General features: G+C 42.0%; 1 protein-coding gene across 1 annotated transcript in view; it reads left to right on the forward strand.

Moving 5' to 3' along the window:
* The window catches only part of FRMPD1 (FERM and PDZ domain containing 1), a 923,611-nt gene that overhangs the window by 751,952 nt on the left and 159,073 nt on the right, over positions 1 to 12,586 (forward strand). The window contains exon 13 of the mRNA XM_085636581.1: positions 10,029 to 10,211. Coding sequence (XP_085492707.1) covers positions 10,029 to 10,211 — 183 coding nt within the window. The remainder of the gene's footprint in view (positions 1 to 10,028; positions 10,212 to 12,586) is intronic.

Below are 12,586 nucleotides of genomic sequence, written 5' to 3' on the forward strand. Positions count from 1 at the left end.
TCCAAGAGTTAACCTGGACCACATCAGAAACGGTAATACACTTAAGCCCTCTTATGGCAGACACGTTCATGTATTCCACACCCTCCCTCTTCCGCACCCTTCTCACATCAGATGCATGGTTGTGAAAAGTTCACGGTACCTCCTGCTCGGCTTCCGGAGAGGTCAGCGCGGAAAAATGTTGATTTATAAATCCATAAGTGCAGAGAGGAAGCTCGACAATACCGCCAAAGAAACATGCCCTCGCACCGCCATTAGAATTGCTGCCTGCTGCATACTCTCACACCCAGTGCTCTTGTTTCTCTTAATAATTCATTCCAACTATCACACTGAGGAGGAAAGCTGCCAAAAAAGCGGGCAGAGTTCAATAGGACAAGCGAATTCCGGATTCGACTACTTTCTATGGCACAGGCAACCAAGTAATCTGCTATATTAACATCTGGAGATAAATTAACAGAAAAATAAAAGAATAGCGTTATACACTGCTACCTGGGGTGACTGTGTATGTTGAAAACAGAAAAGGAGGTATCCCCGATAGCACACCTCCGACGGACCTTAGTGCCTGCAGTCCGTTTCTTCTAAAGTTTTCTTTACTGCCTGCGTGGTGGCGAGGTGTGCCCACAGGCCTAGAAGAAGCCAAGTATCTGCGGCTCGGATGACGGACCCACCCAGGAGCAGTCGCGGCTCGGAATACTCGATGGGGGTGGACTCGGGTGGGGACAGGGGGAGTTTTAAATTAAAATAAAATAAAAACTGACCGGCCTCTGCTCCTGGGCCGGAGTCCAGCGTTGGCACTCTTCAGTTGGTGAACAGGAGCAGCGTCACAGGACTCCCGCCCTGCGTTCTTCAATTCCGGCCGGCTGCAGCTCTCCTTGCGTCATCGGGACACGCAGCCTCCCTCCCTCCCTCCACCAATCAGACTCTCCAGGCGAATCTGAGCGTGCCCCACCTGGGCCATTTTCTCTATGTAGGCTGCTGCATGCAGCAGCCTACATTGAGAAAAGGGAGAGTGTGCGGTCCTGCTTAAGGGTAGGGGGGGAGTGTCTTGCCCACTGTTGTGCATAAGGACTGTTTGATCGGCCCCAGGGCCGACCAAACAGTCCCTATGCACAACATTGGGCAAGCCACTCCCCCCTGCCCTCAAGCAGGACCGCCCACCCCCAACCAGGCACTTCTGCTTTCTCGCAGTGCGAGAAGGCAGACCATAAATGGTAGTTATTACCATTTATGTTTCTGCCTTCTCGCACTGCGAGAAAGCAGGGGGGCAGCGCCCAAACGCCCCTATGGAGGTGCCGCCACTGGGGGCCAAGCATAGTAATTATAAATGAAAATAACACATTTTGTTCCGATACACATAACAATACAAATACCAAGTCATAGAATAGTTTCATACATACTACAGATACTTGGAGAGTAGAGTTTAACTTAACTGATTTCCATCAGTAAGAAAGAGAAGTTGCAAGACTGTGAGGGGTCTATATTTAGAGGACTAAGGATACTCCTGTGTTACCAGCATTGATAGTCCAGTAACTGTCTGCTGAGTATTGTAGTTTCTTTATTTTTCTAACTAGTTCTATGTTTTCTTTTGTTTAAACTGCCTAGTATTGTAATAAATGGCAACAAGACAGCATAATAGGAGCCTCTGATCTTAACATCAAATCTCATTGTGAACTAGTATGGTGAATCAAAGTCCATTTAACTTTCTTCTCATCTTCCATGTCTCTGTCTGTAGAGATTGTAGCATGGTGCTAGACAGCACGGCAAAGCTAGAAAAATGGTCATCTAATATTTTCGGAAACACACCCAATAGATTTTCTGTAGTCCCTAGAAGGTATGCGGTATGCAACACTGCTCAGCTGTTAAAATGGGTAAGTCTCTCAGACAGCCACTTATTGGCTTTACTCATTGGATAAGAATGTGTAGCTGAGCAATAGAGCTGCCAGATATAAATATAAGCACAACAAATGTTCACAACATAGGCAATTTGAAAACACTAAACACTGTATAAACAGCCTATTGGAGATTTCGCTATGGTAAAGTATGGGGGAAACTAAAAAAGTTTTACATTTTCAAACAATCATTAAAAATATTTGTATCTGTAATAATGTAAATTAACTTTATATATTTTTTAAATGCAGAGAAAAATCAAAAATATAGATATTATATAATATAATAAAATAAAATGATGTGACTTCGATTCCCTGGAGTGGGACTATCTGTTGACAAGATAACTAGAACTGTATGATCATAATCATTGTCCTGTCTTCATGTCCCCTGTCTCCTCTCTCAATCAATTAATGGACATGAACTGTGTCTGCACTCAAAAATCTGTACTTTATTATATTTCTACTGTCTGGATAGGGCAGCTGGGACATAAATACATACATGTACCATATCCATGTTATAAATCAAAAGTCCGGTACTGCTTGCATGCAGATATTGTTGGTATTGAAAACATAAAGTCAATAAAAGAGAATTATGTTTCTGAAGTTTAAATTAAAAGAGATCCCGCTTAAAGATTAGAAAAAAAATATGTATTAATAATTTTTTCAAAGTGATGTATCAAATTTAAAAAAGGTAATTGAATTATATTTTAATACAAATTCTTTTTAATTCTAAAAAGGTTAACATTTAAAAAAAATATATAAATATATATTTTTTAAATTATAAATCTGTTAGTATATTTATATTTTTAACTAGTGTAAAAAGAAATCTTTGACGTAACCTTATTTCCTATGGGGAGAGTCCTTACCTCAATTACTTTCTATGAGAAGGTGTTGCCGTACCAGTGGTTGGCTAAGTGTGGTGCTTTACTTACTCCAGCTCTAACCGGAAGTACATTTACTATTGTTTTGGGTCCTTTTTGGCCGTAGTAACTATAGAAGTTGAAGTACAGTTTGTGAACAGGCAGGAACCTACTCTTTTGTGGTTGGGAGCACGTACCCCCCTAAATCCCTCACTAACCACCATTAAACCCCTCAGTAGCGGATGCTAAACTCCTCCCTATTAGTAATAAGTATGCCCCTCTTCCAGCCACTCCCCCTGGTCCCTTCCACATTTGCTACTAAGTAGCAAACTTACATGTGTGTGGATCTCCCCAAAGAAAAGCTAGAAGAGGTGGAGGTGTAGATTTCCATTCATAAATTGGTGAATTGCATTTTGTGGTAACCAAGTAGTACTACTGTAGTACTGCTGTACGTACTACAAATGGCCCTACATGTATTTCTCAAAAACAAAATTTTAATTTCACCCACCCAAACTCCTTGCACTTTCATGCGCACACAGGTACTAAGGTGATGTAGATGGTAAAGCACTAGACCTCACCAGCATTTTACTCTTCTCACACAACCATACCTCACAAAGCCAATTAGAAATGTTAAGCAGACAATACGCCACACTAACAATGCCAGCATCAAACCAGATAGCGGGCCCAGTGTTGCTTCCACAGCAGCACACCCCGTAATTGAAACAACCAGATTTCACAAAGCCAACATAACATGCTATAAAACCATGCCATACTCACACACATCTAGCACGACCAAGGCGTTGTATAATTTACAAACAATTCCACCCATCAGCTCTAAATCTCCACACAAGGCGAAAGAGGATCATTCGTTCACTTGGGAAGACATAAGCAGCAAAGTACTCTGGCACATCTGCCTGTGCTCCCTATACACCACAGCGATCCTGCGCATGTTTAGATGCATGTTCTTCACTCTTCCCTTTAAACCATTATAAACCAATTCAAAGCAATATATAGAACAAGGCAGCAGGGACATCTTAAGGATTTTAGGGGCCCTGGGCCAAACATATTTTGGGGGCCCCTGTTGGTAGCAGATTGGATTTATGGTCCAATTTCACCTCTTTCATGCCCTCTTTGGCTATGTCACTGACATTGCACAGGCACATTGTTCTAAATTCTAAACGTGTTTACATCTTATATTTAGGGATAGTGATGTGTCTTTAAAATGTAACACTCGCTGAGTGGTTATATTAAGTTACAGAAAATTAAAAAAGCTAGAATTCTCAGCATAGATCTATGTACATTTATCAATACATAGTCCTATCATAACTTTCTTCTCTGAGAGGATACTCACACATATAGTATGTCTACACCTATTATTCCAACATACACCGAGGAATATATTGCTAGACTGATCAGTGGGCCGTCCCTCTTCCATACACCTATACCTGCCAACAATACATCATCTAATGTGGCAAGTGAAAAACTCACAAACTTAGAAAGACTTAAAAAGAAACATATACGCACGGAATTGCACGCGCGCATGCTTACTGAATATCTGAAAGCTGACATCATCCCGGTAGGCCTACAAGTGCGTAATATACCTGCGATCTTCCTACAAGACCCTAAATTTAAGAACGGATTCGCCCACATTGGTACAACTTGCTCCCGTCATTGGATGGTGCTAGGCATTGACACTGCACTGGAACATAGTAGGAAAGAACTAATAGAGATTCGTGAACTTGAAAAAGCAATCCTAGAGTTAGATAGCCTAGCAGATGCCAAATCAGCTCTAGAAAAATTAGAACGCACGATTATTGATTTTCAAAATTTCGAACACCACAAAAAATCCACCAAGGTGACAAAGGACATAAGAAATTATAACAAAGAACACACCTACCCCTATCTCAAGGAAATTTTTTTCACACAAAATACCCAAGAACAACAAAGATACCCGACAGGTACTTGGGGTAGATTTAGAAACAGGCAACCGGTTACCTTCTCTGACTCCTCTCTAGAATCTGACAACTCTGACCCGGGCGAAGGCCCCAGCACCTCTACACACACTCCCAATTTTTTAGGGAGAGGCCAACCCTTCACAGGGGACAGAACCAGAGGCAGAGGCAGAGGGAGGCCCAGATACAACTTCCCTCCAGGGGAACGTCAAACACGCAGGAAATTTTACCAATGGGGCTACCAGTACTAGATCTCCGTCCCCCTTCTGGCCCTACCAACCCTCATAGGGGAACGTCAGACACGCAGGTAATTTTACCAATGGGGCTATCAGTACCAGTTCTCCGTCCCCCTTCTGGCCCTACCAACCCTCATACGGATCAAATGCCCATTTTCAACCTATCCAAGCATCAACTAGCTTCTTCTGATATCGCTCTACTTAGTAGAGGATTGTCATTTGTCATCACAGAAAAACCTAACTGGTTTGACATCCACACTGAACTTCTTCAGTTTTTCAGAAAGGTACGACTCAATGTGTTCTTTCAGAACAAAGAGACCATCTTCAATACTGACATCACAGGACTACGTCCCAAGTCTACTTTTAATCCACCAAGTGGCTCTATGCCCCCGGAAGTCATTACTTTTGAACATCTTGTATTAAAAGACTTTAATGAAATCAAATCTAACTATAGATTTACTCCTTTCAATGTAAGTTTAGAAGAAAGGCACAGTCTCAATACCCTCAAAAATCTGGATGATGTGGTTATAAAACCCTGCGACAAGGGTGGTGGTATTGTCCTACAGGATAAAACCGCCTATGACAACGAAATCCATCGCCAACTCAATAACATTTCTCATTATGAGCGCCTTATGCGCAATCCCATCCAAGATATTAGTGACCTGATTCTCACTATTACTAAAAAGGGTCTAGAAGAAGGCTACATTAGTAAACAAGAATTTATCTTCCTCAACAACAAAAACCCTCGGACACCGGTCCTATATACCCTTCCTAAAATCCACAAAAATTTGGAAACACCACCTGGTAGACCCATCCTCTCTGGCTGTGGTTCTATACTAGAGCCTCTAGGAAGATATATTGACTTCTTCATAAAAAATATGGTACAAGACACCACTACATACGTGAAGGATACTACACATCTGATCAATCTCATTGAATCTCAACCCTTCGACCCCCAAACAGAACTCCTTGTCACTCTTGACATTGAGTCACTATACACTAACATCCCTCAAGACAAAGGCATAGAGGTGATCAGAAAACATCTCGACCTGCGCCCTGCTCCACATCAGGTCCCCACCGATTTCATAATTTCACTGCTTGACATAGCCCTCACCAAGAATTATTTTGTGTTCCAAGATCAGTTCTACAGACAGTGCAGGGGTACTTCTATGGGGGCCGTTTTTGCTCCTAATTTTGCCATTCTTTTTGTTGATGATATTGAGACTAACATCATTCTCAACAGGGCTGACCCTTTTCTCCAAAAAATCCGGGTCTGGCGTAGGTACATAGACGATGTCTTTATGATTTGGTCAGGCACTGACATCGAACTCCGATCATTCTGTTCTTGGCTTAACAACATCCAAACTGATCTTAAGTTTACCTACAACTTTGATAACACCAGAATTGATTACCTAGATGTCACCATTAAGAGCTCTAATGGTGAACTCTACACTACCTTATTCAGAAAACCCACAGAGCGGAACACCCTCCTACAGTACAACAGTGCTCACCCCAGAGCCTTAAGAGACGGTTTACCTTACGGACAATTCCTCAGAATCCGAAGGAATTGTAAATTTAAAGAGGATTTCTTTTTAGAGGCTGAAATCCTATGCAAAAAGCTCACTGACAGAGGCTATCCAAGACGGTTAGTTAAACGCTCGATGAAACGAGCTTGGTACTCACATCGCGAATTTCTACTACAACCCAAAGAAAAAGCACCCCTTTCTAAGATCACTTGTGTGACCACCTTCTGCCCAGTCAGTAATAAACTCACCAAAATGATAAAAAAACATTGGTCAGTATTAGGCCCACTGGAGCTTCAAACAGGGACCCCGTTATTTGCTTTCAAAAGAGGCCGTAACATTAAGGACCATTTAGTCAGGGCCCAAAAACCTACAAAGAAGGACAATACTTTACATTCTTTTCTTGGCCTCCCTCCTCTTCAAGGCCACTATAAATGTAATAATTGCATGTCTTGTGACTCTACTGTCAATACTAAGCTGTTTGAATTTAATGGTACAAAACACACATTACAGTTTTTTTCTAATTGTAACTCACAAAATGTGATCTACTGTATTGAGTGTCCTTGTAAATTACTTTATATCGGACAAACCACGCAGAAAATCAAAACAAGAATCTCGCAACACAGAAGCAGGATCCGCTGCAAAATACAAACTGCACCACTAGTGGAACATTTCATGGCTAAAGGACACTCAGAAAATGACTTTACATGGCAAGTGATTGAAAGCTTACATCCAAATCACAGAGGAGGTAATCAACAGCAAATCCTTAACCGCCTGGAATGTAAATGGATTTTCAAATGTCGTACCATTGAACAAGGGTTGAACACCCTGGACGCATATAACACCATTCTATAAAATGAAACCGTGCTGGTATACTCTGTTATGCCTCCTCCATCAAATTCAAGCTCATTGTCCGCAGCCATTTTTGGCCTCCTGCAACGTTTATTGTTTCATAAGGTTAAGATGCTGGTAACAGAACATTGGTTGTCATGTACAAGTTTAACCTTTTGGCAATGCTGTAATCACTCACTGTTTAAACCTTGTTAATTCTCCCACATGTGATGATCCACAATCACATTACTCAGCTGCCTTCTAACGTACCATTCCTTCACTGTAATCTGCCTTATTTTTACACTCACTGATTAATTCTGTTGTTTTGTTCTGTGTTTTGACTTAACAACTGCTTTTTTCTGTAAAGTGGTTTTACACGCGCGTTCAGACCGGCTAATTGCCCTCCACACGCTTGTCATGTCCACTTCTTTACAGCTGTGCGCGCAGAGCACTCCCACCTGGTTAATTGCTGCCCGGCTCTCACACGTGCATGACTGCACGTCTATTTTCCACCTATCAAACATGCAACGTAGATGCAACGCCCCTTGACTCATGTGTACATATGACGCGCTCACCCGGCCCCTGGTGTCAGTCCCAGCGCGAAGCAGCACCAGAGCAGTTCTCGATCAATCCCGCCCCGTGGCTCGCATTCAGTGCATCTTTACCGGCTAACTAGTAAGTTAATACTGGGGAATTCCTCTCTCCCTCCTTTTCCTGAGCCACTCCGGCATTTTAGTGGCCTTGTTTAAATAAACCCCCTTCTTCTTGCAGATTACTTAAATTCCCGGGCACATGAACATCATCATTTTCCGGCCCAGTGATTACAGCGCGCTGTTCAAGTAAGTCCGCATTCGCAGGCCCTCCCGTCATTTTTACTCTTTTTGCCGGTTTTGTCTCGCTCCTAAATCCTTCACTTTTAATTAATTCCTTCTAGGCCTACCGCTCTGACAAAGGCCCCTCTAATTTGCAATTAACTGCATCCGGCAGGTCTTTTGATCAGTTACAAAAACCTCGCTCCTATCTCGGACCTTTCATTTCTTGTCTACATAGACAGTAAGTGCCACCAATTGTTAATACCTGTTGCACGTGAACCCCATGGTCCAGATGGTTTTCAGATCAATTAGGTTACTTGTGGTTCATTATGACTATATTCCTACTGCTCCTTTTAATAATAAGGCACTACATTAAGGTTTATTTAATTTAATTTTTAGCAATGAATACTGTGATATATGTATAAGTGATTTATTGACTACACTATCTCATTTGTATATGCTGCATCACTCTTTAGAGAGCACTATGAATTAATTATAATTGAATGTGATGCTACCCTTAGGGACTTGATTATGGTTTTCTTATACCTACCTTGCATTCTTGCTTTCTAGATTCTAAATGCTCACAATTGTCCTGAAGATGAACTCAAATAACTGAGTTCGAAACGTCGTCGACCGCTTACAACATGAACCCCTCATATTAAGCCATAGTAGAAAGTGGTTCAACGTTTGTTGTCAATGCGATGTTTTTTAAAGTTCACCCTCACCCTCATATCACGCTTTTTGTCACTGAATATGTGAGCACTTGAAATTCATTTTTGTGTATAATAAATATCTGTCATACCGTGACCTTATTGTCCCTTCTCTATATTAACTATCGCTCTCCTTACTCAAAATCATGTTTTGAAAAACCTTTATTAAACCCCTACCTTTTCCAAGGTTTTTCTAAAACTGGACCTTTTTAGGCCATTAAGAACCATTGTCTTTTTCTACACTTTAAAATGTAACACAGCAGAGGCACACTAATATTATTGCAAATAATATCAGCAACACCCTTCCATTTTTCCTTTGAGCGGGACGGTTTTTTTCTAAAAGAAACTTTTTATGGATGTTGCTCAAAACATCAACATAACATTTCTCTGCAAAATGTCTGGAATAGAATCCCACATATCACACACATTGAAAATAAATTAAAGGAAAATGGTAGTAAAAATAATATGTTGAAGAAATATGCAAGGTCATTGGGGCAAGACAAAACAGAGCTGGCTCTATCAGGGGGCTCCCTAAAAGGCTGAGGCCCTGGACCAGAGCCCACTTTGCCCATGCCTTAAAACATCTCTGCAAGGCAGTCTTTTTTCACCTTACTCGATGACATTGGGCCACCACGACCCCTTTCAGTGATAGATTCTAGCACCACCCGGAAAGTTTGCCCAGACCCTAAACGTGTGATGATGTCATACAGAAGTGCTCTATGCAGATGCTAAGAACATGACATAACAGTAGAACGTAATACACCATAACAAAAGATAACATAACACCATAACATATCTACACACAAACTACCTAGGTTCCAACACACATCACATTAAATACTGATGTTTACATCTGATTGAATTCGCTAAATGTATTAGTATGATGTCGGACTCCAACTTCAGTGCGCTCTGTGTCAACAGAATGTGTCCAGATAAACGCATATCTACATAATGGCATTACTGCGGGTCCTATGGATCAACGGGTTGTGAGGTGAGACTAATAAGGGATTGCACTCATATTTCTTGTATATGGGATTGGGTGTCAAATGCTTGCATGAAAGTAAAGAATTACGCTGTTTCTTTAATACAAATTCTCATATAAACGAGTCCCAACAGAAAACTAATCAAAGTCTATTCAATGAATGCCCCCATTCGCAGGCATTTTATAAATAATGCATCACCTTTTTGTTGCTATTTCATCATTGTTTGTGTCTTAAACAGTTACAGGACCGGGAGTCACATGTCAGCTTGTTGGTTGGAGCCAAGTACGGAATCAGTCAGATTGTTAACAACAAACTCAACATCATGACAACGCTGGCGGAATTTGCAAGCATCACCAGGATAGAGCTGACCCCTGAGTCAGAGAAAGTGAGCATGATGAAAGTTTACCTCCAGGATGTCAAGGTACCCTACTTCTCAAAACCCTGTCATGGACATGTGATGTGTGATGGGTAGTTTGTCTTTTCCAAAGCTTTCTTGCTTAACTATTTATTGGGCAACTCACCTGCTTTTGTGGTAAAATGTGTGGACCGTCATAGCTTATCACTGGTACTGTGCACTGGGAGCAGACCTGCTCTCTGGTAGCCGCGTGGCGGAAGGGCCCTTGGGATGTTTTGTGCAACCCCTGTCAACAGATGAGTGCTCTACACAGATTTAATTCAAAGCTTAAGTTCATCACCAGTTCTACACTACTGTCCCTGCCTGGGATTCTGCAAACACATTACTTCTTTATTGTACTTTGACACTGTCCTGTCAAGACAAATGAGATCCTTGTACTGAGTAACTCACAAATACCACTGCTGTATTCCCACGCACAGAACCATCAGCACAGCTGGCGTTGGTAAATCCAAGATGCCGCAGTAGATTTGCATTTTGGGTTTTAACAAGAAAAATTGGGGTTACCTTGGAAATCGCCAGACCAGAGTCGGATCCTTAGTGTGCATGGTTAAACAGCAAAAAAGTGTTGGATAGAAATACTTGAAATAATCTAAACCACGAGTAATTACTCTTGGTAATTCTGACTGGCGTGGAAAGTATAGTGAACTTTAACATTAAGGTAAGTACAGTGTCTCAATCATTCTGGGGTCTGGGGAACCATACTAGAACCCTCAGCATGTTAGGGAGACTAGATATGTTTGCACTGACAATGTGCACCTAGTTTAGAGTACATTTCCAGTGCCCACATTCGTTGGGAAACGTTTCACCACCTCTGGCGGAAGTTTTGCTGAAGGTTTTGTTTCCCGATTGGTTGTTTGGATGCCTAATTATGCCTCTTGGTGGACAAACGTTCATCACTTAGCTGGTTAACAATATATAAGACAGGTTGGTAGAAAGACAACAATCGGTCACAAAAGACAGCAAAATACCACAGGGCAAACTCGAAATTAGGCCTTAATAGTCTAGTTTAGAAAGCATTAAGTACATCTTTTACAAGAGGATTCTCTGCAAGTTCAGGTAATTCCTCTGACAAAGTGACCAGTGGGGATGATACTTACAGAGCAAACATATTGCAATGTACTTGTAGGATTATATTTTACTACCCTTTCCTACATTGGGACCCAAGTGTTCTGTCCCCCCCGTCAAGCTGTAGTGGTCTGTGCTGCTCTACAGTGAGTTTACAGCTCCATTTTCCAATTGCTCTACCCATGTTCCCTTTGAGGGCTTCAGCTCCTGCATTTTATGTCCTGCACAAAGGATAGGCTATATATTTATCAGCAATTCTCACCTTCCGGGTGGGGCATGCTCACTGATCTATTCACCAAGCTCTTCTCTGGTGGAAGACAACTTCCAAGACATCTTTTAACAACTTTTGAGGGGACTGTAGGAAAGTCATCCTTTTTGCCCTGATCACCCACATTTATTGGCTGATACTGGTGGTTACTGCCTCTGAATGTGCCCTGGGTTCTGCTAACCAGCCCCAGAACCAGTGCTCTATACACCAATTATATGGTAATTGGTGTAATTACAATAGGTTCAGACAACCTACCTTTAAGTCCCTTGCATATGGTATGGCATGCATGTTTAGAGACCCCAGTGGACTTAATACACTAAAGTGTGCACTGCTGTGGTGTCTGGTGTCATGTTAAAGCCACCCCTGCCTTGCAGGCTGGTTCTAAAGTAAAACTGTGTCCAAATTCGACTTTGGAATTTAAAGTACTTCCAAAGTCTTAAACTACCTTTTAGGTAGGGTAGGGATCCTTGTTATAAAAAGCAGGGACATTATAAAATATGTTTTATATGCCCTGAGGAGGCAAAAACAGTCAAAGCCATTTGTCCCCATTGCAGTGCTTCTAGCTCCGTAGGCTAACATAAAAAGGAGTCCACCACAAGTGGAAAAACATAATTGAGACAAGGATCACCAGCCTAATCACATTCTGTGTGGGACTTCTGGATATTAGGCAATTGGTGTATTGGTTCTTTTGAGTGGCCGTGAGACTTCAAGAACAGGAGGAGTCAGCAAGCCCTTAGAGAATCTGGTTGCAAGGATGTAGAGAGCAGGTCCAGTCCTTCTCGCTCCCAGGCAAGAAGCAGCAGGCAGTAGGCCAACCAAGCAAAGCAGGAAGCAAAGTGGCAGTCCCTCCTGCAACACAGCAATCAGCAGGCCAACACAGCAAAGCAGTTAACAGCGTGGCAATCCCTCCTACAGCACAACAGCCCGTCTTCCTGGCAGAATGTCCCTGGTACCAGCAAAGTTCTGATCTGGTGGAGTCAGGGGTCCAGTACTTATACCCAGTTGTGCCTTTGATGTGAGGGAGACTTCATAGAGGCATTTGAAGATC

The sequence above is a fragment of the Triturus cristatus genome, chromosome 2_1, assembly GCF_964204655.1.
Source record: "Triturus cristatus chromosome 2_1, aTriCri1.1, whole genome shotgun sequence".
Classification (NCBI taxonomy): domain Eukaryota; kingdom Metazoa; phylum Chordata; class Amphibia; order Caudata; family Salamandridae; genus Triturus; species Triturus cristatus.